General features: G+C 38.6%; 1 protein-coding gene across 2 annotated transcripts in view; it reads right to left on the reverse strand.

Moving 5' to 3' along the window:
• Positions 1 to 27670, reverse strand: part of LOC109407024 (transient receptor potential-gamma protein) — a 502502-nt gene that overhangs the window by 73496 nt on the left and 401336 nt on the right. For both annotated transcript variants that reach the window (XM_062849336.1, XM_062849335.1), the window contains 3 exons: positions 630 to 760; positions 256 to 493; positions 10 to 152 (listed from right to left, as the gene is read on the reverse strand). In XM_062849336.1, coding sequence (XP_062705320.1) covers positions 10 to 152; positions 256 to 493; positions 630 to 760 — 512 coding nt within the window. The remainder of the gene's footprint in view (positions 1 to 9; positions 153 to 255; positions 494 to 629; positions 761 to 27670) is intronic.

Raw genomic sequence — 27670 nt, forward strand, 5'->3', positions numbered from 1 at the left:
CACCCTTACCTCACATCATGTGGCATCGGCAGTGTGGCTCCTCGGTCCAGTAAAATTTTGATGATCTCGTAGTTGTCCCGATGGGCCGCCAGAATCAGGGGTGTAATATCCGGTGTGAAGGTTGCCGTATCCGGTGGAAGCGCTTCCCAGCTCTGGAAAGGAAAAACACCCACCAGAAAAAAAAAGCCATAAACCAAATGTAATCCAATTCATTCCAGTTGGTGGTCTGACACGCCCCACCCACACGACACTTACATGCGGATCGCCGTTCTTGTGGCAGCTATCCTCGTGGTCCAGCAGCACCTCGACCGCCTCGACGAACTCCTCCGAGATGGCGTGCAGCAGGGCGTCCTTGGTGTCCATCTTGTGATTGATGAGCAGCTCCACCATCTCGAGATTCTCGTTGTCGATGGCCATCAGCAGGGCGGATCTGCCCAGCGGGTCGACACAGTTGATGTTGATGTGCCCCTCAGCTTCGGCCTTCTCCAGTATCCTGCATGGAGCAGCAAGGATGCAACCATGTGTAGCAAAAGCGTGTAAAAGTCATGCAAAGAGCCCGAACCACGAGCACATCCCGGACGGATGTGCCAAAAACAAATAAGAACGAAAACCAAAAAGAAAAGCATTACCTTCTGGTGCTGGCGACATCGCCTCGTTCGACCGCCAGGAGATATTTCTTCTCGTCCAGGGATAGAGCCGCAATCTCCTGGTGCGGTCGGACCACGTTCTCCTCCTCCATCATGCCGTGGATGCTGTGTCTCTGCAACGAGAAGAAGCGGTGGATTTAATACAAGGTGGGAGAAAAAACACACATTTCAACCAGCAAAAGAAGGCCAACGAACGGTGGCGTCGGTAACGGGTGTAATGAAGATGACGATGAAATTGACACGCTTGAAGCGGAGAAACATATCGATGAACATCCTCATGATTGGCGTGGCTTGTCTAGTGCAATTTCTTTGATATTTGGTTCGTGGAGGTTTCTGATGGGGAACATGAAACATCGGTGGTGAAGCTTTGAAATTTTCCTAGTAAATTTCGTGCTTGATGTATATACAAATTGTATGTAAACTGCAAAAGTATTACACGTGTCTTACTAATTCCTCCTCCTCCTCCTCCTTCTTCTTCTTCTTATTCTTCTTCTTATTCTTCTTCTTATTCTTCTTCTTCTTCTTCTTCTTCTTCTTCTTCTTCTTATGCTTCTTCTTTTTCTTCTTCTTTTGCCTATCTTCACCTTAGTGTTCTTGTAGCACTTCCACAGTTATTAATTGAATGGCTTTCTTTGCCTGCCATTGCATGAATTCGTAAACTGTGAGGCAAGCACAATAATATTCTATGCCCAGGGAGTCGAGAAAATCTTCCCGACCGGAACGGGAATCGAACCCGCCGTCTCCGCATTGGCGATACGTAGCTTTAACTACTAGGCTAACTGGAGAACCTCTTACTAATTCCATAGAATGTTTATTTATCATCGCCGACGTTTCGGTCCATGCAATTGCACCTTCCTCAGGGTTTTGAAATTGATTTATTTATTTGGCACTAGACTTGTGCGCCACGGTGCGCATTTTTTTCCTGCCGCACCCTGTACATCATTTTTTTTCGGTAAATGTCTCAGGAATTCCGGTAGGCGTTTCAGTGATTATTCCAGGAGTTCCTTCAGAGATTTTTAGGAGTATTCAGAGATGTCTCCTGGAGATCAATCAGTGATTCATCCAGAAGATCCTTCAGTGATTATTTCAGGAGTTCTTTCAGGGATTCCTTCTGAAGTTCTTTCAGGAATTCATACAGAAGTTCCTTTAGGAATTCCTTCAGAGATTCATAAAGGAGTTCGTTCCTTCAGAAGTTCCTCTTGAATTCCAATCCGGAATTTCTCCTGGCGTACCTCTCGGAATTCCTTCAAGGGTTCGTATAGGAGTTCCTTCTGGGATCCCTCCTGAAATTTCCTCGGGAATTCCTCTTGTGATTCTATCGGGATGCCTCTTGGAGATTTTCCAGATATTCTTTCAGGAATTCTTTTAGAGATTTCTTTAGGAGTACCTTCAGTTATTCCTAGCGAAGTTCCTCCAGGGATTAATCCAGGAGTTTCTCCAAGTATTCCTGCAGTATAGTGGTTGTTTTCAGGGATTTCTCCAGAAGTTCCTTTAAAAATCTTTAGTATGCAGGGATGTGTCCAGGTGTTTCATCAGAGAAGTTCCTGCAGCAATTCGTATAGGATGATTTCTCCAGAAGTTCAATTAGAGATCTCTTCAGGGGTTCCTTCAGAGATGTCTCCGTAGTTCCTTCAGATATTCATCTAGGAGGACTCAGGGATGCCTCTTGGAATTTCATCATTTTTTTTCAGAAGATCTCTCAGGAATTCCGTACTTTTTTATAGGGACAACTTCAAGAGTTCTTCGGAGATTTTTCAGGAGTATTCAGGAATGTCTCCTGGAGATCCATCAGTGCTTCATCCAGAAGATCCTTCAGGGATTCCCATAGGAGTTCTTGAAGAGATTATTTCAGGAGTTGCTTCAGGGATTCCTTCTGAAGTTCTTTCAGGAATTGCTACTGGAGTTCTTTAAGGAATTAGTCAAGGAGTTCCTCCAGAGATTCCTACAGGAGTTCCTTCAGGGATCTCCACAGTAGTGCAGGAGTATTCAGAGATGTGTCCAGATGTTTCTTCAGATAAGTTCCCTCAGCAATTCTAACAGAAGATCTCACGGGTATTCTTCCAGAGATGATGATAACTTGGGCTTGTTAGGGGAATATCTGTAAATAAAAAGAAAATCGGGTTAAGTACGGTTCCTTTTAATTCCACTAAGAATTTGCATCCTTTGACAGATACGTATTTCGACCTCAACTGTAAGGTCGTCTTCAGTGTCTTGTAAACAAAGTCGAGTCAAGTACAAGACACTGAAGACGACCTTACAGTTGAGGTTGAAATACGTATCTGTCAAAGGATGCAAATTCTTAGTGGAATTAAAAGGAACCGTACTTAACCCGATTTTCTTTTTATTTACTTCCAGAGATACTTTCAGCAGAATTCAGCAGAAAAGAAGGTCTCCTGGAGATCCACGAGGAATGCTTCTAGAAGTGCTCCAAGAATTCTTGCGGAAGGTCCTTTAGAAATTAGTCTAGGAGTTCCTCCAAGGATTCCTTCTGAAGTTCCTTTATGGATTCCCACAGGAGCTCCTACATGGACTAGTCCTGGAGTTCTTCTAGATATTCCACCAGAAGTTATAGAGACTCGTGCAGATGTTTCTTCAGAGATTCTTCCTGAACTCCTTCGAGACTCCCTCAGAAGTTCCTTCAGAGATCTCTCCAGGAGCTCCTTCAGGAATTCAGAGATTCTATTCTTAAAGGAGGATTCAACCCAGACAACCAGTCATCGTATAAGATGTTGCATAAGATGATAAAGTGGAGGCCTTATGCGTGCATGTCGCCATTTAGGCGCATGCAAAATGTACGTATATCGCCTCCACTTTAACATCTTATGCAACATCTTATACGATGACTGGTTGTCTGGGAAGGATACCTCCAGGAGAATCCAGATATTCTTCCAGAAGTTTCTTCAGGGTTTCCTACAGAAATTCATTCAGGGATTAGTCCAGAAGTTCCTTCTAAGGTTGCTTCAGGAGTTCCTTAGGGGATTCCTAGAGAAATTATTTTAGGAATTCCCTAAGGAATCGCTCCTGGTATTCTTTCGGAATTTTTTGCGGGAGAATTTACGGATGTCTATAGAAGTTACATCAGAGATATCCGCAAAAGTCCCTTCTGGAATTCCTACTGGAGTTACTTAAGGGATTCTTCTAGAAGTTTAATCGATTCCAAAGGACTGTTGCATATTTCCAGGATTTTCTTTTTCTTATGTAAGATGTATTTCAGGGGTTTCTCCAGGAGTTCTTTCGGGGATTCTCCTGGAAATTCTCCCTCTTCCTGGAAACATACCTCCTGGATTTTTTTCAAGGGTTCCTCCTTGAACTTCTCCGGGATTTCTCTTGAAAATCCTTCGGGGATTCCACCTACAAATACCACGGAGATTTCTTTTTTCATTGACTCCTCCTAGAATTACTTTGAATATTCCTCGTGGAATTCTATCAGGGATTTTTCCAGGAATTCCTCTAAAACTACTAACAGGGGTTTCTTCAAAATTTTCTGCAGAGTTTACTAAGAAATATTTCTAAACCACCTGAGATTCCTGCATAAGTTCATTCTGGACTTTGTACAGCAAATCCTGCAGCGATTAGTCTAGGGGTTCCTTTAGGGCAGTGATTCCCAAAGTGGGCGAAATCGCCCCCTAGGGGGCGAAAACGATATCAAAGGGGGCGAAAATTTTAAAATTAGAAATTTGGGGGCGAAAACTCCAACAAGGGGGCGGTTCTTCAAAAACAATTTCATTTAGAGTGATTTCAGGTATTTTTTGACAGTTTGGTCTCTTCGTCAAGAGTAGTTTTTGTCATTAGAATTGCCCGAACCTTGGTCGAATAATTCAGCTCGATTGGGAAAATTTTTATGTCAATTTTGGATTCAACAGGCTTAATATATCATCCCATGACGAATAGAACACAGTTACCAATAAATAGAATAAGTTCCCCTTCAAGGGGTTATAATTGTTTATAGAAAAAATCACTTTGAAAATCAAATCTCAACCGAAGTCCAATTATTTCGGAGAATTTGATCATGTTCTTTTTTTATGAGTAATCAGCCATTCAGTGGAAGCTCTTCAGTTCTCTTCTAAAATAACAATTTTGGTTGTTTTAAACACAGCCACGGTTGAAAAATGGGGAACTATCAAATAACATCTGGTTTTAAATAAGAAATCTTCTTAATGCGCTTAATACATGTTTAAACAAAATTCGGAACTTAATGATTTTATTTCAGATTTGATTTTACAAATTTCTCGCTATTCGAAGTTGATATTCAAGATGACATTTCACGCCTACATATTTGGTAAAATTGCTGATATTTGCCACTCTACTTGAAAGGTTTTTGCTTTGCTATTTGGCATATTTATTACAGATTATCTAATTTTTGGTAAAGTTTCAATCATTGCCAAACTTTTGAAGTTTTTGTCAGCAAAACCAAGACGACTTACAAAGCTGAATCCCTACTTTTAATCTTCTTTCTTCGATATTTGAAAATATGTAATTATATTGAGTTACATTTTCTTAAAATTCTCCAAAAATATAAATATATTATAAAGTTATTTAGTCATTATTCTGTTTTATAAATTATAGACTGGAAGTTGAATGAAAATGTAATAATATTTGTTGGCGCGTCAAAACATTTTCGAAAAATCAAAAAAATACAGTGGAAATAAGAAAACTTTGTTCCAGTAACCTACGAAATAGACAGAAATTGTAGATTTTAATACAATTCCAAAATTTTGAATCTTATTTCAAAAAATGCAAACTTTGGGGGGCGAAAATATTTTTCAACAGCTTCAAGGGGGCGATTGCTGCGACAAGTTTGGGAACCATTGCTTTAGGGGTTCCTCCTGCGGTTCTTCGAAGTTTCTCCTGGAGTTTTTTTTTCGGGGATTTCTCCTGTACTGTATCAAAATCGATACTTTATTGTCCTTCAATGGCAATGGAGTATTGCGACATGCACTACACATGGTAACGGTTAATGTCACTGTAGTGGACGTATTACGTATTGCCTGGGGCAGGTATTTTGGCCTACCTTGGGAGTTTTGTTATTTTATCTCATAATCGCTACAAAATTTTGGCAAATTTTTATTTGGAGTTCCAATAATAATTTGCCAAAATACGCTAGCAAGATGCGATTCACCCCCGGATGAGCTGCAGTGAAACCTTTCACCCAATCCTTACCCTGTCCATCCCTCAAAATGTGACCTTCTAAGCTCGAGCTGCCACGAGTACCCTGGCTTCCACCCATTACTAACAGATATGATCAAAAAGATATTACTCTGTATAATGTATACTATTAAGTATACATCATACGCGATTGAGCCCTAAATAAAAGAACTAGATAAAAAAATAATAATTTTCCAAGACTCCAACAACACAGCGTAACAAAAAAATAACTTTTTGTCTGTCTCAAGAGCAAACTTATGTGTCTCCGAAGGATTTTGGGCCGCTGAATCCGAATCCGGGCTCAGATTTGCTCTAACACGTCACAATTTTGAGCTACACCTCAATTTATAGGGCAAAATATGCGATTTTGGGCTTTTTTGACTGCAAGCCATTAAGCAAGGAAGTATTTTTTTTAAGCAATCAAAAGGTTAATTGGTCAATTAACATATAAATTAACGACTCATGCAAAATATTTCGTTTTACCAAATCAAATTTGATAGCTTTAAGCGATTTATGTTAGGTACGACATTTCCCATACAAGTCACCCTCCAAAAGTTGCATGCAAGTTTTCATACTAACATAAAATGCTTAAATCTATCAAATTTGATTAGGTAAAACGAAATATTTTGCATGAGTCGTTAATTTAGATGTTAATTGACCAATTAACCTTTTGAATGCTTAAAAAAAATATATATTTCCTTGCTTAATGGCTTGCAGTCAAAAAAGCCCGAAATCGCATATTTTGCCCTATACATTGAGGTATAGCTCAAAATTGTGACGTGTTGGAGCAAATCTGAGCCCGGATTCGGATTCAGCGGCTCAAAATCCTTCGGAGACACATAAGCTTGCTCTTGAGACAAAAAAAATGTTGCGCTGTGTAATAATTTGCCTAACCCTTCAGCGCGCGCGCTGTTGTAAAAAGTACAACACTACCAAAAAACCTCGCTTTTCGTATACAGCGCGAGCGCGGTGCAGTTTCGGTTGCTTGATGGCGCGCGTCCTGGAAGGTTAAATTTTGTACAGATTATACGATAAAATTAATAAAATTTCCAAGGGTGGGCCGAAATACCTGCACCGGGCCAAAACACGTCCACTACCCTATCTTAAGCAATTCCTATATAGATTCCAACAGAGATTCCTCCACAAAATGATTCAGCAAGAAAATCCTCCAGAAATTCCTACAGTGATTTTTCTAGGGATTCCTCCGGGAGTTCCGCTGGATATTTCTAAAGGAATTTCTCTAGAGACCCCCTAGGAATTTTTACAGACATGTCTCCAGGAATTTTTCCAGGGGTTCTTCCAGGCATTTCTTCAGAGATCCTCTAGGGAATCCTCTAGGGATTATTTTAGAAATACCTCCAGGCACTCCTCCAGGATTTATTCTAGGGACTTCTCCACTCTTAATAACTCCACCAGGAATTATCCCAGGAATTCCTGCAGAAATTACCTCAGGAATTGCGGCAGAAATTCCTTCAGGATATGATCCAGGAATTGCTTCAGAAGTTGATCCAGGAATTCCTCCAGGCAATTCCTTCAGAAATTACTGCGGCAACTTCTCCAGGAAATCCCCCTCCCGGAGTTTGTACAGACATTATTCCAACAATTCCTCTAGGGATTCCTGTATGATTTCCTCCGGAGATTCCTCTAGGATTTCCTTAAATGATTTCTTTAGGAATCCCCCATGAAATCCTCCAGGGATTCTTTCAGAAATTCCCCCATGAATTACTCCTGGAATTTGCCCAGGGACTCCTCCAGGAGTTCCACCAAGAATACCTCCAGGAATTATCCCAAGAAATTCTTCATGAAATGATTCAGGAAATGATCCAGGAATTCCTTCGGAAATTCCTACAACAATTCCTCTAGGATTTTCTCCAGGAAATTCTTCAGAAATACTATCAAGAATTTCTTCAATAATTCCACCACGAAATTTTCCAGAGATTCTTCCGGGAATTCTTCCAGGGTTTTCTCCAGAAATTTATCCAGGAATTTTTCCTTCAGGATTTCTTCCGAGGATTCTTCCAGAGATTCCTTCAGGTATTATTTCAAGGATTCCTGCACAAATTCCATCAGGAATTCCTTCATGAATTTACCAGAAATTCTTTCAGGGATTTCACTAAAGATTCTTCCAGAGATACCTCCAGAAATTCCACTGATGATTCCTTCAGTAATTCATCCAGATATTCCTCCGAGAATTCTATCTAGAATTCATTTGGAAATCCTCTAGGAATTCTCTAAGAATTTCTCTAGAAATTTCTTCAGAAAATTGTCCATGGATTCTTCCTAGTATTCCTCCAGACATTCCATCAGAATTTCATTCAGGGATTCCTCCAGGAACTCTTCCAGAAATAATTCTTCTGAAGTAACCCATAAATTCCTTTCTCCAGGAATTCCTCCTGGAAGTCCGCTAGGATTTTTTTCAGAAGTTCCTTCTGAGGTTTCTTCAGAAATTGCTTTCTCAAGGGATTCTTCCAAGTATTCCCCAGGCATTCTTCTAAAAATTTCTCCAGAAATTTCTCTAAGGATTCCTCCTGGAATTTCTCGAGAGGTTTCTTTAGAAATGTCTCCAGGGATTCCTCCCAGAACCCATCTAGGGAATCCTCCAGGAATTCATCCAGGAATTTCTCTAGATATTCCTGTGAGAATCACTCCAGAATGAATTCCTGTAGGGATTCATCCAGGGATTTCTCTATAATTTTATCCAGGGAATGCTCCAGGCATTTCTCCAGATATTTCTTCATGGATACCTCCAGAAAATCCTCCAATTATTCCCTCAGGGATTTCTCCAAGAATACCTGTAGCTGTTTCTCCAGGAATTCCTCTTGGAATTTTTCCAGGGTTTCCGCAAAATATTTCTCCAGGGACTCTATCAGAAATTTGTCCAAGAGTTCCTTCAGGATTTCCCCAAGAGATTCTTCTAGGAATTGCTTCAGGGATTCTCCCAATACTTGCTCTAGAAATTTCTCCAGGCATTCTTCCAAAGAAATCTCCAGAAATTTGTCTAGAAATTTCTCCCGGGATTCTTCAAGAGATTTCTTCAGAAATATCTCCAAGGATTCCTCCCATATTTGCTCTAAGGATACCTCGAAGAATTCATCCAGGGATTTCTGCAGGTATACTTTCAGAAAATCCTCCAGGAATTCCTTAAGGGATTGCTCCAGGAATTCCTATAGTGATTCCTTCAGAAATTCTTAGTATTATTACTAGCTCTTTATAATGGGGAAATTCAGCCCGACGTTGGTTCATCCCCAACAGAAATTCTTCTCTGGAGCTTTTCAAAAAAAAAATTCAGGGACTCGGTCAGAAACTTCAGAAATGCGTCCATCATCTTTTGCAGGGATTCACCCAAGAAGGTTTCCAGAATTACCTGAAGATTTGATGAATTACTTTAAGGATTTCTAGAGGAATTCCTCCAGCGATTTGTATTGGAATAATTTAAGATATCTTAAAGGGATACAGGAGCCAGGAAATTCTCCAAGAAGTTTTCCAGAAATTCTTTTAAAATTGTCTTCGAGATATCTTTGAGGAGTTCATCCACAGATTTATTATGGGGCCGTTCATAAACCACGTAGACTTTATGGGGGGAGGGGGGAGTCTGGCCAAAGTCTACGCTCCATACAAATTTCATTTTTTTTTTGTATGGACAAAAGTCTACAAAGGGGGAGGGGAGGGTCTGAGATGGCTAAATTTTGGTCTACGTGGTTTATGAACAGCCCCTATCCTGATTCACTGATGTTCAATTAGTGCGAAAACGAACACAAATGCATGAAAGCAGTTATCCACCAGCATGACGCCGAGAATGAACATGACAAAGAGAAAACAAGACAATGAGAATGAGAGTGACGTTCACTTTTCATTTATTTAGTTAACATCAAATTCATGATAATACTGAATCAACAATTTGCCAACAATGAGAGTGACGTCTCGTAGTGTAATCAACTGTAGCTGATTTTCAGTTTTGATCTGCACCACGGGCTCGGTGAATATGAGTTAGATTTTTCTTCAATTGCAATTAAATTTTTGTGATTTTAGGCATTAATCCGCTTCAAAGTCCCATGTTACGCTCCAGAGGCCTTCCAAAGTTTCCCGAAATCTCCCCTGGCGTTACAGGTTGACGCCTCTGCAACTCCATGAAATGTTTCCTATGCTCGAGGGAGTGAGATTCTAAAACAGACATTGAACACACCACTTAACTGTACATAGTTGCATGTTACGACGAAATATTATGTCCAAAAATTTGAGGAAAATCCATCACAGAACGATCCAGACATACCTTATACTGCCCACCTACATGTATGAATCATACAACACAATGTTTAAAAGTAATCTGAGCAATAAACTCACCATAAGCCCACTTCCGGCAACAAATCTGTTCACTTCGGGGTTGAATCAATTTTTAACGATTCGGTTGTGACACCACATTATGGGCGGTTGCCATCTTTTCCACAACAAGAAGCCGTTCCGTTCTGCATACCAAACGCTTGACTGTAGGATCGTAGAGTACATCCTCCTCCTCCGGTGACGACGAAACCGGCGGAGGCCACATTTTTATGGATACTTAAAAGCTTACATTCCTTCGAGGAATTTCCTCGATGGCTCTTGTCAAGTGGGCTTCCGAACGACGAAGACCAAAAAAACAATCACTATAGCTAGCTGAGGGAAGCTGGATGCGCCGCGCCGCTTTGGGACCGTTCGTCCGTGGTGGATGTGGAGAGCTTTTACAGCTTCCGTTTTTCACACGATCTCACTCAATTTTCCGACTCACTCCTACTGTTTGGAGCGGTAGCGCAGCGTGCCACAACCACGTCGAAGTCGGGTCGGTCGGAAAGGGGTGAACGGATTCAACATTGTGGGTTTTTTGTTTTCCTATCATAAGTTTTTGCTCGGCATTAGGGATTCTTCGGCAGCAGCCGCTGAGGTTGATGAATGCAAAGAGAAGAGAATGGGCGACGGACAACCAAAAACTTTACAAGCACGATTTCGGAAAATATTTAACATTCCTGGGTTACTCCGTACACAGTTTCAAGCTTCGGTAGTCTCGAGGGGTCTGGATGATGGATTCTGTTGTAAATTTTTACGTGGGTGGTGAGAAAACTTCTGTGTGAGTTGGAAGACCACTTCTTCTTCTAGTTGCTACATTCCCACTATGTCAATGTCTGTTTCTTATCAATTTAGTATTCTATTATTATATTCAAAGTTATGTTATAAATTTGTAGACAATACTCAATATTTTTTGTGAAATTTATTCATCGGCTGTTGGGATCCCTGAAGTTCCAGGACGAATTTTTGAAAGATTCCCCGTAGGATTCCCGAAGGACTCCCTTGTGAAATTCCTGATGGAATCTGGTGGTGGAGTGGTGTAACTTCTTGAGAGATTTCTATCAAGAAATCCTAAAAGTATTCCTGAAAAAAAATCTTCGGAGCAGAAAAAAAAATTCTAAAAAAAGAGAAATTCCTGGAAGAATTGCTAGAAAATTCCTGGGAAAATTCCTAGAGGAATTCCTGGGAGTATTCCTTGATGAACACCTGGATGAATTGTTGGAGAAATACCTGGAGCAATTTTTAAAGGAGTTTCTGGATAAATTTCTTGAGGAATTCCTAAAAACTTTCCTGGAGAAATTTCTCAAGGAATTCCAGGAGAAATTCCTAGATTACTTCCCGGAGAACCTCCTAGAGGTATTCCTGGAGAAAGTCTTGGATAAATTCGCGAATAAATTCCTGGATAAATTTCTGAAAAAAACCTGGGGAAATGCCTGGATGAACTTCTGGATCAATTCATGGAGAAATTCCTAGAAAAAATTGCTGAAAAAATCCTGAAGAAATTCCTAGATTACTTCCTGGAGAAACTCCCAAAGGAATTCCAGGAGAAATTCCTGAATAAATTCCTGAAGAAATTCCTAGAGAATTTTCTGAGAAATTTCGGAGTAAAATTTTGGATGAACTTCTGGATGAATTATTGGAAAAATTTCTAGAGAAATTCCTGAACAAATTCCTGGAGAAATTTTTGGAAAAAATCCTGAATAAATTTCTGGATAAATTCCTAGAGAAATTTTAGGAGAAACTCTTGGAGAAATTCCTGGATAAACTAGTAGATTTTTTTGGAAATTTTCCTGGATTAATTTCTGGAGAAATTCCTGAGAAATACCTAAAGAAATTTCTGGGGAAATTTCAACAGGAATTCTTGGAGAAATTCCTAGACAAATTCCTGATGGAATTCCTGGAGGAATACCTAGGTTACTTCCTAGAAAAACTCCTAGAGGTATTCCTAGAAAAATACTTGGTTTGATTCATGGATGAACTTCTGGATGAATTATTGGAGAAACTCTTAGAAAAATTCCTGGAGGAATTCCTGGATAAATTCCTAGAGGAATTCTTGGAGAAATTTCTGGAGAAAATCCTGGAGAAAATCCTGGAGTAATTGCTTGAGAAATTCCAGGATTAATAACTGTAGAAATTCCTGAGAAATTCCTGGAGAAATTCCTGAGGAAATTCCAAGAGAAATTCTTGGAGAAGATCCTAAAAAAACTCCTAGAGAAATTCCAGAAGAAATTCCTAGAGAAATACGTAGATTACTTCCTAGAGAAATACCTAGAGGAATGCCTAGAAGAATACCTGATTAAATTCCTGGATGAACTACTGGATGAATTATTGGAGAAATTCCTAGAGTAATTCCAAGAGAAATTCCTAGAGTTATTCCAAGAGAAATTCCTGAAGAAATTCCTGGATAAATTTCTAGATTACTTCTTGGAGAAACTCCTAGAGGATATCCCGGAGAAATTCTTGGAAAATTCCTGGATAAATTTCTGAAGATTTTTTGGGGAAATGCCTGGAACTTCTGGATTAATTCATTCATTCATCAAATTCATTGAGAAATTCATGAAGAAATTCCTGGAAAAAATCTTGGATAAACACCTGGAGAAATTACTAGATCACTTCCTGGAGAAACTCCTAGAGACATTCCAGTAATTTTTTTGGATAAATTCCTAGATGAACTTCTGGGTGAATTATTGGAAAAATTCCTAAAGAAATTCCTGGAGAAATTTTTTGGAAAAAATCCTGGATAAATTCCTAGAGAAATTCTTGGAGAAATTCTCTGAGAAATTTCTGGAAAAATTCCTGGATAAACTACTAGATTGCTACTACAGAAATTTATGGAAATATTCCTAGATTAATTTCTGGAGAAATTCCTGAGAAATACCTGGAGAAATTCCTGGGGAAATTTCAACAGAAATTCTTTGAGAAATACCTAGTGAAATTCCTGATGGAATTCCTGGAGGAATACCTAGGTTACTTCCTTGAAAAACTCTTAGAGGTATTCCTAGAAAAATACTTGGTTTAATTCATGGATGAACTTCTGGATGAATTATTGGAGAAATTTCTAAAGAAATTCCTGAAGGAATATCTAGAGAAATTCCTGAAGAAATTTCTAGAGAAATTCCTGAAGGAATTTCTAGAGAAATTCCTGAAAGAATTCCTGGAGAAATTCCTGGATAAATTCCAGGAGGAATTCTTGGAGAAATTTCTAAAAAAAATCCTCGAGAAATCGCTGGAGAAATTCCTGGAAAATTCCTGGGAAATTCCTGGAAAAAATCCTGGGGAAATTCCTGAAGAAATTCTTGGAGAAACTCCTAGAGAAACTTCTAGAGAAATTCCAGAAAAAAACGCTAGAGAAATACGTAGATTACTACCTAGTGACACTTCAAGAGGAATTCCTACAAAAATACCTGGATTAATTCCTGGTTGAAATTCTGGATGAATAATTGGAGATATTCCAGAAAAAATTGCTGGAGAAATTCCTAGATAACTTCCTGGAGAAACTCCTAGAGAAATTCCAGTAAACTTCTGAATAAATTCCTAGAGAAATTCCAAGAGAAATTCCTGAAGAAATTCCTGGAGAAATTTCTAGATTACTTCTTGGTGAAACTCCTAGAGGATATCCTGGAGAAATTCCTGGAGGAATGCCTGGAGAAATTCCTGAAAAATGTTTTGGAAATTCCTGAGGGAACTCGTGGAGAAATACCTAGGTTACTTCCTGGAAAAACTCCTAGAGGTATTCCTAAAAAAAACCTGGACCTAAATTCATGGATGAACTTCAGGATGAATTATTGGAGAAATTCCTAGAGAAATTTCTGAAGGAATTCCTGGAGAATTTGCTGGATAAATTCCTGGAGGAGTTCTTGGAGAAGTTTCTGGAGAAATTCCTGGGAAATTCCTGAAGAAATTGCTGGGGTAATTCCAAGCTCTTGGAGAAATTCCTAGAGAAACTCCTAGAAACTCCTTGAGGAATTCCTAGAAAAATACATGGTTTAGTTCCTGGATGAACTTGTGGATGATTTATTGTAGAAATTCCTGAAGAAATTGCTGGAGAAATTCCTAGATTACTTCCTAGAGAAACTCCTAGAGAAATTCCAGTAAAAACACCTGGATAGATTCCTGGATGAACTTCTGGATGAATTATTGAATAAATTTCTAGTGAAATTCCAAGAGAAATTCCTGAAGAAATTCCTGGAGAAATTTCTAGATAACTTCCTGGAGAAACTCCTAGAGGATATCGTGGAGAAATTCCTGGAGGAATGCCTGGAGAAATTCCTGAAAAAATTTCAAGGGGATTTCTTCGAGAAATTTCTAGAGGAATCCCTAAAGAAATTCCCGCAGAATTTCCTAGATTACATCCTGGAGGAACTTCTAGAGGTATTCCTGGAGAAATTATTGGATAAATTCGCAAATAAATTCCTGAATTAATTTCTGATGAAATCCTTGATAAACTACAAGATAAATTTTTGGATAAATTTCTGAAGAATTTCTTGGGGAAATGCCTGGATGAACATCTGGATTAATTCTTAAAGAAATTCCTGAAAAATTTCTTTAAAAAATCCTGGAGAAATTCCTAGTTTACTTCCTGGAGAAACTTCTAGAGGAATTTCAGTAGAACCACCTGGATAAATTCCTGGATGAACTTCTGGATGAACTATTCGAGAAATTTCTTGAGAAATTCTGGGAAAATAAATCTAGATTGCTTCCTGAAGAAACTCCTAGAGGGTTTCCTGGAAAAATTCCTGGAGGAATGCCTGGAGAAATTCTTGAAAAAACTTTTGGAGGAATTTCTGAAGACTTTCCTGGAGGAATTCATGACAAAATTCCAAGAGGAATTCTTGAAGAAATTCATAGAAAAATTCCTAAAGAAATTCCTGAAGAAATTTATAGATTACTTCCTGAAGAAACTCCAGGAGAAATTCGTTGAGAAATTCCTGAAGAAATTCCTGGATAAACTACTGGATAAACTGTTGGAGTAATTCCTGAAAAAATCTTGGGAAATACCAGAAGAAATTGCTGTGGATATTCTTGCGGAAATTCCTGGGGATATTTCTGGGGGAGTTCCTGGGTGAACTTTCGGATGAATTCTTGGAGAAATTCCTAGAGAAATTCCTGAAGAAATTCCTGGAGAAATTCCTAGATTACTTCCTGGAGAAACACCTAGAGGAATTCCTAGAGAAATACCTGGTTTAATTCTTAGATGAACTTCTGGATGATTTATTGAAGAAATTTAAAGAGAAATTCTTGGAGACTTTCCTGGTGAATCCTGGAGAAACTTCTAGAGGAATTCCTGGATGAATTCTTGGAGAAATTCCAGGATAAACTCCTGGATGAACTCCTGGTTGAATTCTTGGAAAAATTCCTGGATGAACTCTTGGACGAATTTCTGGAGAAATTCCTGGGGAAATTTCTTATGAACTGCTGGACGATTTCTTGAAGACTTTCCTGGAGGAATTCCTAGAAAAAATCCTGGATTACTCCTAGGGAAATTCCTGGATGAATTCCTGGGAAAATTCCTGGATGAACTCACGGATAAATTCCCAAAATTTTTGGATAAGCTCCTTGAGAAATTCCTCGAGAAATTACTGGAGAAATGCCAGAAGTAACTCCTGGAGGAATTCCTAGCGACAATCTAGAAGAAATATCTGGAGAAACTCCTGGATAAATTTCGGGAGGAATTTTTGACGGTTGTCCCTAGATAACTTCCTGGAGAGACTCCTACAGGAACTCCTTGAGAAATTCCTGGAAAAATTTCTGGGGAAAATCCTAGATGAACGTCTGGATGAATTCTTGGAGATATTCCTGAATAAATTCCTGGAGATTTTACTAGATTAGTTCCTGAAGAAACTCCCACAGGATTTCCTGAAGAAATTCCTGGAGGAATGTCTGGAGGAGTTCTTGAAAACAATTTTAGAGGAATTCCTGAAGACTTTTCTGGAGGAATTCCTGAAGAAATTCCTGGAAAAATTCCTAGATTACTGCCTGGAGATACTCCTAGAGAAATTCCACGATAAATTCCTGGAGAAATTCTTGAATAAATTCCTGGGAAAATTCCTGGCTAAACTACTAGATAAATTCTTGGAGAAATTCCTGGATAACTTTCTGGAGAATTTCTTTGGAAATACTTGAAGGAATTCCTGGAGAAATTCCTGGGTGAACTTCTGGATGAATTCTTGGAGAAATTCCTAGTGAAATTCCTGAGATAATTCCTAGCGGAATACCTAGAATACTTCCTGGAGAAACTCCTAGAGGAAAAAATACCTGGTTAAATTCCTGGATGAACTTTTAGATGCATTCTTGGAGAAATTTCTAGAGAAATTATTGTTGAAAATCCTGGAGAAATTTCTAATAGAATTTCTGTAGAAATTCCTAGTTTACTTCCTGGAGAAACTTCTAGAGGAATTCCTGGATAATTTCCTGAATAAATACCTGAAGAAGTTCTTGGATGAGCTTCTAGATGAATTCTTGGGGAAATTCCTGGAGATTTTTTTGCGAAAACTCCTGAATAATCTGGAGAATTTCCTGGATGAACTTCTGGAAGAATTCTTGGAGAAATTCCTGGGAAAAATCCTGTATGCACGCTTGGATGAAATTCTGAATAAATTCTTGGGGGAAGTTCAGGTAAGCTTCTGGATGAACTCTTGGAGAAATTCCTGAAAAACTCCTAGAGAAATTCCTAGATTACTTCACGAAGAAACTTCTAGAGGAATTTCTGTATGAATTCCTGGATAAATTTTTGGATAAACTCCTTGAGAAATACCTCGAAAACTTCCTGGAGGAATTCCTAGGGACAATCTAGGAAAAATACCTGGAGAAACCCCTGGAGGAGTTTCTGGATGAATTTCTGGAGAAATTTCTATATTACTTTCCTGAAGAAATTCCTGGAGAAATTCCAGGAGAAATTCTTATAGAAGTTCCTTCTGGAGAAATTGCAGAAAAAATCCCAGGAGGAATTTTCGTAAGAATGGCAGGAGGAAGGGAAGTGAAGCGTGAGTCCCGAGGTAAACTAGCCTTGAGCTAAAAATCTCGTTAACACAGATAAAAAATACATAATTCTTTAAAACTCAAAAAAATAAACTGGAATCTCAACTGCGGCAAGGGAAAATAGTAGAACATTTTTTTAGCATGATACAAGCAAATTGATGACCTAAATTATTCTAATTCTATTCATCACGCAAACTTCAGCATTAACAAATTTGAAACAAAATAACTTTTGTTGATGAACTTTTCCCGTCCCGCGAGAGTAGAACTTTTAAAGCAAACATTCAGACCCTCGCTCGTCTAGAAGTGTTGCTGCGGAAAATTAGCACTGGCACTTTTGCCACCATCATCCTCAGTTTACCTAAGCTACTCTGAAAACGACTGAAGTCATATATATGAAAGAGATGTCTCTACCATGCGGTGGTGGAGCTAGAGAATGAGCTTGAGCATCCATCTACCGCACACGATAACGTTAAATTGCAATGGAGAAACTTGGGCGTAACGAATGCCAAAGCTCATCAGGACTCATCCGCTCTCATTGGAAGCTGTGGGAAGAACCCCGCTACGAGTTGGGTCCGTCCGGCTTTGGGAGAAAGGACGGCAGAATGATTTCTAGGTCTCTCTCTCTCAGTACATCATACTCGTGTTTCTGGAGGTGATGAAATAATTTACGAGAAACTTATTTAAATCTTTTCCCGGTGAGTCATTTTTCGGATACACACTGTTCGAAATATGAAGAACTGTGTTCTTGGGTTACGTATGCACATCAAAAACTTATTTGTTTTATTACGTCGTTGCCGTTACGTAGCTGCATGGACAATACCGAAATGCTATTATGAAAATGACATAGAAATCAAAGCACTTCGTCCCATCAATTTGATTTCAGTCATTTTTGTATTGAGTTCTACAAATTTGCAGTAGAAACGGCTCGACGTGATCTCACGCTTTTTTCCTGTGCCCCAGTCAAGTATTTGCAACCAGGCGGAAAATAACGATGATAAATTGCGGTTGGAGTCTGTGTGGGTTTAAAGGAGCTCGGAGTACACGACATTCAACAACGCACAGCTTGCGGGGGGAGATGATGGGAACACCGGGTAAACGATTTCAAAAGGCGGGAGGTAAACGCTGTGGTTTATGGTTGGCTTAGTTCTGCTGCTTAACCAACGTCGGCTGATCTTCCGGTGCTTATCTCGCCTTTCAGAAGCAATGGTGGGTTTGGATTTCAGTGGCTGGATTACGGGCTGGTGGATAATTCATGTTTGGAATGCTACTTGAATGGCTGAGGCATTTGTGTTGGATAGGTCAGTTTACACAAAGAGGAATGTAATTTAACTGATGAATCTGATACGAAATTCACATAATGGCGAACAATTAATCATCAAATAAGTAAATTTTCTAAGTTTAGAACAAAAATAGTTTTTATGCAACAAGCTACAAAATATTTATTTTTTCAGCTCGAGTTATACATTTTCCGGTAGGATGATAGAAACGCGTAAAGGAAAGAAAATTTCCTTGATTTCCTTGTGTAAAGAGTATCTTCGTGCCTGCTACATGATATACAGGGGGTAGCCAAAATGCTTGGGATAGGCTACTTTTTTTCTCCCAAAAAAATCAACATGCTGTAACTTTTCATAGAGTGCATCCAAAAATCTCAAATTTTGACAGTTTTTAATTTTTATCGAAGTTAGAACGGTTCGGGTAAAACACTATTTTTTAGACAACTCATTTGTGAGATGTCATATCTCGAGAACCAGTGAATCGAATTGAATGAACTTTTTAACGTTTATCAACAATATATTCATACTTGATACAACGTTATAAAATGTAATATTTTCTCACAACGAATTTAGTTATACCGGGTTGATATTTTTACCCATATAGAGGAAAATAACACAATTCCCCACAAAAGTTGCTAAATGTGTTCTTCCTTTAATTTAAACAGGCTCTAATATATCCGACTAAAGATAACTTGAGAACAGAAGTGGAAAATCTTTGGACATCAACACTAAAAGTTAATGACATTGACTTAAAAAAATTACATTTTTTTGAGAAAAATCCAAAAAGTATCAATCCATGATAACTTTTTTCAACGTTCAAAAAGTATCTATGTTTTATTAGTTTGTGAAGCATTTGTATATTGTTAGTGTACGTTCAAAATTTCATTCAATTCGGTTCACTGGTTTCCGAGATATGACAGCTCAAAAATGAGTTGTCTAAAAAATAGTGTTTCACCCGAACGGTTCTAACTTTGCGAAAGATCAATCAATCGAGCCCAAATTTGTACCAATGATGCACATAAAATAGGTTGAAAAACAGTCAAAATTTCAGACTTTTTGATGCACTCTATGAAAAGTTATAGCATGTTGAACTTTTTTGTGAGAGTTAAAAAAGTTACCTATCCCAAACATTTTGGCCATCCCCTGTACATATGCAGAATGGTTATTGACAGAGGAAGATCTCAGTTAATAACTGTGAAAGTGCTCATAGAACATTAAGCTAAGAAGCAGGCTTTGCACATGTGAGGACGTCATGCCATAAAAAAGAAGAATCATAAATGGCATTATTCACAATCACTACAGAACATTTGATTAGTTTGCTATGTTATATACGAATGAATAATCAGTAAAACATGTCAAATTTTACTATCATAAATAATGCTAAAGCCTGCGCAATTTAGAATCGGTACACTTTCAACCGACTGCCGCTCAAAAACGATGTAACTTGGAAAAGTGTTGTTAGAAGCAATTGAAGATTATCTATTGTAGTTTGTAGGAAAAATATTAAATTTGCTGTTTTTATATTTTTAGATGAACTATTTATCTGAATTCGTAAATAGTGCCAGTTTTTTCTGCACACATTGAGCAAAAACCAATCATTGTCAGATTCAAGATTTGTGTGTAGGAATATATAATTATCAAACCCATTAATTACGCAGTATAGAATAGTTCTTGGTATTATGATTGTTGATTAAGGGATTCAAAATATTCCATGAGTATTTTAAAATTTCCAATATAGCTTTGGTAAGCCTTTGAAGGGTTTTATGGAAAATCAAAGACATGCATATATATTTAAGGTCAAAAAAGTTGTTTTCGCATAAGCTTTAGTTCGGAAAATGCACATACGGGAAGGCCACTATACGAATAGTATTGGTATAGAAGAAACCAATGATTTGAAGCAGTACAATATAAATAATCGTGGCTCGAAAGCTGTATGGACTATTGCTGACGAAATTCATTGGATGTGTTTTGATGGCGTGAAATATCTAACGATTTTTTTTAATAAAACTAAATATACTCAGAAGTTTTTTATTTGTGATCATAGAATCACATCTATAGTTCCATAATCTATATGGTTTTCAGTGTTTTATCCATGAAAACTATCTTATTTTAGGCTTATTATGAGGGTAAGCCCTATGGCTGTTAATTTCCGACTACTGTGAGGGAAAACTGCTAATAATTCCAAAAATAATCCAGGGTTCGATATGAATTAAGTTGAGCCACTTGAATTGAGGAATTGTAGATTCAAAAAACGATCTCAGGAAATATTTTTTCATAAAAAAATAGTTTGAGTAAAATTATGTTTTGAATATAGCGTGAATGGACAATAAGACTACAAGTTTATTATGGTCTTGTGAACCATACTTGTCAAGAGTTTAATGTCGTAACTTGTTTTGAGCATATGTTTTATGAGTATAGTTTTGTTTTTTGTGGAAATATCAGCCCGTAAGCTGTGAAATTTGAAAATATTGACGATTATTGTTTTGTGCAGAATAAAATGGCATGAATTTCACAATCAGGTCAAAATTTTATCTTGAAGAAATAAAAACTGATTTTTTCATATTTTTCCTACAAAATACAATAAATAAGCTTCATTTGCTTCTTACAACATTTTTTTCTAGGTTAAACCGTTTTTGATCAGCAGCCGGTAGAAAGCGTACCGATTCTAAAGTGCGCAGGCTTTATTAGGGTAAAAGCATTAACCTTCGCTGATCTAGTCTTCCAGAGAAATAAATGGTTAACACAATTTAAAATTCCAGTTTGCTATAGCGACAAAATGATTTCTAGTTTAAACTGAACTGTTCCATTATTTGATAAAACAAACATTTTTATTTGTCGAAATTGTTGATTGTTTGCTAGAGCAAACATAGATTTGGTAGTTTCAACATAAAATAATGGTTTGTTCCAAACGACTGCACTTTTACCACTAACATAGCCAGACCCGAGCAGAGGAAAATATCAAAATAATAACAACGGAATCACAAAACCTGTTTTTATATCTCGGTTTGTTATTATTAACTTATTAAGTCATCACCATTCCATAACATGTTCTGTTAGACAATCTTATTTTGTTATGATCGTGCTCTTGGTATATTTTCTTTAAATTACATTTCAATAACATGTTTTGTTGTAGCAGAAGTTCAGTTATTATTGTGTCATTGAGACTGTACAAATATTTGATCATTAATATTACAACATAACTAGCTTTGCAATCAAAACTACACCATTCGAGATTTTCGTTGTACACAGCATTCCGTGAGGAACTGTAAGAGAAAATATTATTTTGTCATCAGTTCCTCTTCTTACTGACATTACGTTTTAACTGTGACAGTGCCAACTTATCAGCCTTTTTGTTTTATAAGCTCTTTGAAAAATATACCTGTTTTTTTTTGTCCCAGTTTCAGTAAGATATGAATACGAAAATAGAAAGTGTAATAGAGTGTTAGGCATTTTATGAAACATTTTGGATCAACTGGTGGAATTCAACGACGAACAACACATTTTCGGCAAAAATGTAAAAAAATAAGTCATCAAGAACTCCATTGATTATTTTTAGACATTTTATTTTTATTGATTTCACTGCATCAAGCCCACATAGATTCACTTGGATAAATGTGTCAATAAATGAGGTAATAATGTAAATAAATCTTATAAACAATGAACCACCTAATAAAGGGTTTCAAAACGACGGTAGTTTTTCATCGTAAGTTGTTTAGAAAATAAACGAAAACTATTGTTTCTCTCTGTTTTCGATAATAAACCGTTTGCGACAACAATAGCGTCCCAATTATGAATGAAAAATTTAGCAATAGATCCTATTGTTGCGTATCCCATTGAATGTATATGGGACTTTGGAGGAGTTCCTATCCGAATCAGAAAAAAAGCAAATTTTGTTTTCGGATTGTTATCAATAACGTATTCATATCAAAGTTTGTTATTGAAATATTTTAAAAATTCGCTATTATTAAGTTGTTATTGAAACTAACAAAACATGTTATTACACAGGTCTTCCAGGAACATTTTTACCTTTCTCGTACACCAAGGTGTACCGAAAGGCTATATGTTCACTCCAAAAACGAAAATTTGATAGAGCTCCCGGAGAGGTCAAGTGTTATATATCAATCGACTCAGCTCGACAAATTGAGGTGATGTCTGTGTGTATGTATGTGTGTGTGTATGTGTGTGTGTATGTGTACAAAAAAACTCACATCACTTTTTGGCAGTAAACCTCAACCGATTTCAATGACCAACGGGTCATTCGACGCGGAATCTGGTCTCATTGTTTCCTATTGAAAATGGTTCGGATCGGTTCAGCCGTTCCGGAGTTATGGCCATTTAGGTGTTCCGGACCAGTACCCTTGGAAGGGGCCATACATAAAAATGTAACAAACACATACATGCGACACATCAAACTGTGGCATTTTGGATAACCTGATGAACGTTTAGCAGGAAAACAGTCTCAGACCATATCTGAACCGGTAGTGTTCCGGAACCGGTTCCGGATGTCCCGCCGGAAGTGGCCAAATATAAAAGTGAACTAAAGCCATGCATGCGACACTTCAAATTGCGGCAATTTCGATAACCTGATGAACAGTTAGCAAGAAAACAGTCTCACACCATATCTGAACCGGTTGTGTTCCGGAACCGGTTTCGGATGTCCCGCCGGAAGTGGCCAAATATAAAAGTGAACCAAATCCATGCATGCGACATATCAAAGCGCGACTTTTTTATAACCCGATGACAGGTTGGCATCAAAAAAGACTCAGATCATATCTGAACCGGTAGAGTTTCGGAACCGGTTCCGGATGACCCGCTGGGAGTGGTCAAATAAAAAAGTGATTCACACCCATGCATGCGACACATCAAACTGCGGCAATTTCGATAACTTGATGAACAGTTAGCAAGAAAACAGTCCCAGACCATATCTGAACCGGTTTTGTTCCGGAACCGGCTCCGGGTGTTTTGCTGAAAGTGGCCAAATATTAAAGTGAACCAAATCCACGCATGTGACATATCAAAGCGCGGCTTTTGTGATAATGAAAGGTTGGCATAAAATAGACTCAGACCATATCTGAGCAAGTAGTGTTGCGGAACCGGTTCCGGGAGTTCCGCCGGAAGTGGCCGTATATAAAATTTGACATAGTTTTTACATGCGGCACATCAAATCACAGATTTTCCGACAATTTGATGACCTTTTATGCTAAGACCACATTATGGACTGTCAGTAGTTCCGGAACTACTGCATGCAACATAGCAAAGCGCGGCTTTTTTGATAACCTAACAAACGTTTGCAAGCAAATAGGCTCAGATAATTTAAGAGATTATCAGTAGTGTTCCGCAACCGGTTCCGAGCCGAAAGTGAAAGCAAACCTGTGCATGTGATTGAGGTATCACGGCTATTTAAGTAACATGATGAACAGTTGCAAAAAAATAGACGCAAGCCATATCAGTGTGTTACGGAACCGATTCCGGTTGTCCCGCCAGAAATGGTCAAAAATAAAAGAGAACCAATATATGTAACATATCAATGACTTATTCAGTAACATGATAAACGATAGCCAACAAATAATCTCAGACCATATTTGGGAGAACCGGTAGTGTTCCAGAACTAGAGACGAGACGAGTAGCCCACCGGAAGTGGTAAAATATAGAAGGGAACTGAACCATAGCGGCGTTTTTTTTATAATCTGATGTAAGGCCAACAAGAAAATAGTCTCAGGCCACATCTAGAACTTGTAATAATATTTCGGAATCGGTTGCGGGTGTTCCTTCGGAAGTGATTTAATAGAAGTCTCCAGTTAGCCTAGTGGTTAAGGCTTTGACTCCCTGAGCATAGTGTATCATTGTACTTGCCTCACAATATACAAGTTCATGCAATGGCAGACAAAGAAAGCCCTACAATTAATAACTGTGGAAAAGCGCTCAAATTACACTAAGTTGAAGCGAGGCAGGCCAAGTCCCAGCGGGGACGTCGAGCCATAAAGAAGAAGAAGAAACCAAAATCATGCATGCGATACATAAAATCGTGGTTTTTCAAAAAAATGTTGAACTGTTGCAAGAAAATAGCATCAAATCACATTAACTTTCAGCTTTTTAGTTAACTCGATGCACAGTTAACAAGAACATAATCTCAGACCACATTTGAGACAACCAGAATTCCAGGTGTCCCACCGGAAGTGGTCAAACGTAAAATTTAACAAAACCCATGCACATCAAATAGCGGAATTATAAAAGTGAATAAAATAAATGTCAAAGCGATAAATCAAATCGTGGCTTTTTTGATAGCCTTTAAACGTTGGGTAAGATTATAAGTGATGAAATGGTCAAAGTCTTCAATATGCAAGAGAACAAAATCGTGACCAAAGTGATATTTCAAATCACACCATTTTTTTTTTTTTTTTTATCTAGTTCATTTATTTGGGGCTCAATCGCGTATAACGCTTTACGGAGCCGAGGATCTTTCTTTGTACTTAATACTATACATTATACAGAGTAATAACTTTTTAATGATATCTGTTAGTAATGGGTGGAAGCCAGGGTACTCGTGGCAGCTCGAGGTTAGAAGGTCACATTTTGAGGGATGGACAGGGTAAGGATTGGGCCAAAGGTTTCACTGCTGCTCATCCGGGGGTGAATCGCATCTTGCTAGCGAATTCGGTGCCTTGTGGTGTTGGTACCAACTTGTTGTGGGACTTGGTCTTCCGGATGGCCAGGAGTAGCTTGGTAACACAAAGAGGACAAAACAGAGAAAAAAAAACTGGAGAAGAAAACACAAGCGAATTAAACTTTTATACCAGCAGAGCGAAGAAAGTCGAAAATACATCCCATATATGTGACATCGCGGGTCCCCAACACATCTCTCACAAGAACAAAGGGTTGTCTACCTCGGGCCTCAAGGGTATCCAATAGTAGCGCTCTGGAGGCGTCATTATCCGGGCATTGCCAAACTACGTGGTCGATGTCATCATAACCGGAACCGCACTTAGTACAAACATTGCTCAACGCGAGGTTAATCCTGTGTAAATGCGCGTCTAGCGAGTAATGGTTGGACATAAGTCTTGACATCACGCGAATGAAATTGCGACTTACATCCAAACCATACCACCACACTCGCAAAGAAACATTAGGAATAATGGAATGTAACCACCGTCCCAGCTGGCCATCTCGCCAATCATTTTGCCAACTTTGAAGAGAACTCTGGCGAACAAAATGGAAAAATTCATCATGTGAAATTCTTCTATCATAGATCTCACCTTCCTGTGCGCCCACCTTTGCGAGAGAGTCCGCCTTCTCATTGCCATAAATTGAGCAATGTGAGGGGACCCATACAAAGGTAATCTTGTATGATCTTTCGACCAGTGCACCCATCTGCTCCCTTATTTTTGTAAGAAAGTAAGATGAATGTTTTACAGGTTTCATCGACCGGAGTGCCTCAATCGAACTAAGGCTATCCGAGAAGATGAAGAAATGGTCTACGGGCATGTTTGAAATCATCCCCAAAGCGAAATTGATTGCTGCCAGCTCAGCAACATAAACCGAACAAGGTTCCTGAAGTTTGCGGAAGGCGGTGAAATTTTCATTGAAGACACCGAAACCAGTGGATCCATTTATGCGAGACCCATCAGTGAAGAATTTCTTACAGGAATTGACATTTTGGTACTTTTCGTTAAAAATGCGAGGAATAGATATACATCGAAGTTGATCTGGTATTCCATGAATAGCTTGTTTCATGGACAGATCGTATTTAACAGAGGTACTGTCATTAGTGAAGTGTACACGGGGAGGATTATAACTTGGTAGGCTTATGTCAGATGACATGTAGAACAGATAAATTCTCATGAATTTTGATTGAGTGTTCAGACTGAGCATTTCTTCGAAGTTTTCAATGACAAGTGTGTTGCTCACTCCACACTTGATAAGTAACCTTAGCGAGAGCTCCCAGAATCGGTTCTGGAGAGGTTTCACCCCTGCCAGGACCTCAAGGCTCGCATTATGCGTTGAGTGCATACAGCCGAGAGCAATACGCAAACAACGGTATTGAATTCGTTCCAATTTTATTAGGTGGCAGTTTGCTGCTGAGTGAAAGCAGAAAGAGCCATACTCAATAACAGAGAGAATAGTCGTTTTGTAAAGTTTTATGAGGTCTTCCGGGTGAGCACCCCACCATGTTCCGGTAATTGTGCGTAGAAAATTGATCCTTTGTTGACATTTTTGCACCAAATACTTGATTTGGGTACCCCAAGTGCCTTTTGAATCAAACCAGACCCCAAGGTATTTCGAAGTCAAAGACTGGTCGATTTCTATTCCCAAAAGATTGAGTTTCAGTTGGGCTGGGTTCCGCTTTCTAGAAAACACAACCAATTGAGTTTTTTGCGGAGCAAACTCGATCCCTAAATCTCTTGCCCAGATTGACAGATTATTTAGAGAATTTTGCAATGGTCTTTGCAACATTTCTGCATGTGGGCCTTTTAGAGAAACCACAGCATCATCTGCAAGTTGTCTTAGCGTGCATTGTCCTTCCAAGCAACTATCAATGTCTTTCACGTAAAAATTATAAAGCAAGGGACTTAAACATGAGCCTTGGGGTAGGCCCATGTAACTAATTCTGGAAGTTGTCAGTTGTCCGAGATTGAAACTCATATGTTTTTCTGACAACAAATTATACAAGAAATTATTTAAAATTCCTGGAAGTCCACTATTGTGCAGTTTTTCTGACAATATTCCTATGGAAACTGAATCAAAAGCGCCCTTAATATCCAAGAAAACTGAAGCCAGTTGCTCCTTTTCCGCAAAGGCCAGTTGAATATCTGTTGAAAGCAACGCTAGACAATCGTTTGTTCCTTTGCCCTTACGAAACCCGAATTGTGTATTTGAAAGCAAGTTATTCGATTCGACCCAATGATCGAGTCGTGATAGGATCATTTTTTCCAACAATTTCCTTAAACATGATAACATAGCAATTGGGCGGTATGAATTATGATCAGACGCTGGTTTACCAGGCTTTTGAATAGCTATTACTTTGACCTGTCTCCATTCATGCGGAACGATGTTGTTCTCCATGAATGAGTTGAACAGGTCCAGTAATCGTCTTTTCGCGATATCTGGGAGATTCTTTAGAAGATTGAACTTGATCATATCGCTTCCCGGAGCAGAATTGTTTGATGAAAGAAGAGCCATAGAAAGTTCCAGCATAGTGAAGGGTCTGTCCAGAGAACCGTCTCTTGGGGATGTTTCCCAAGATATCGGTTGTGCTGGGACTGAGTCTGGGCAGACCTTTTTCGCGAAGCTAAATATCCAACGGTTGGAGTA

Source organism: Aedes albopictus, chromosome 2 (assembly GCF_035046485.1).
Source record: "Aedes albopictus strain Foshan chromosome 2, AalbF5, whole genome shotgun sequence".
Classification (NCBI taxonomy): domain Eukaryota; kingdom Metazoa; phylum Arthropoda; class Insecta; order Diptera; family Culicidae; genus Aedes; species Aedes albopictus.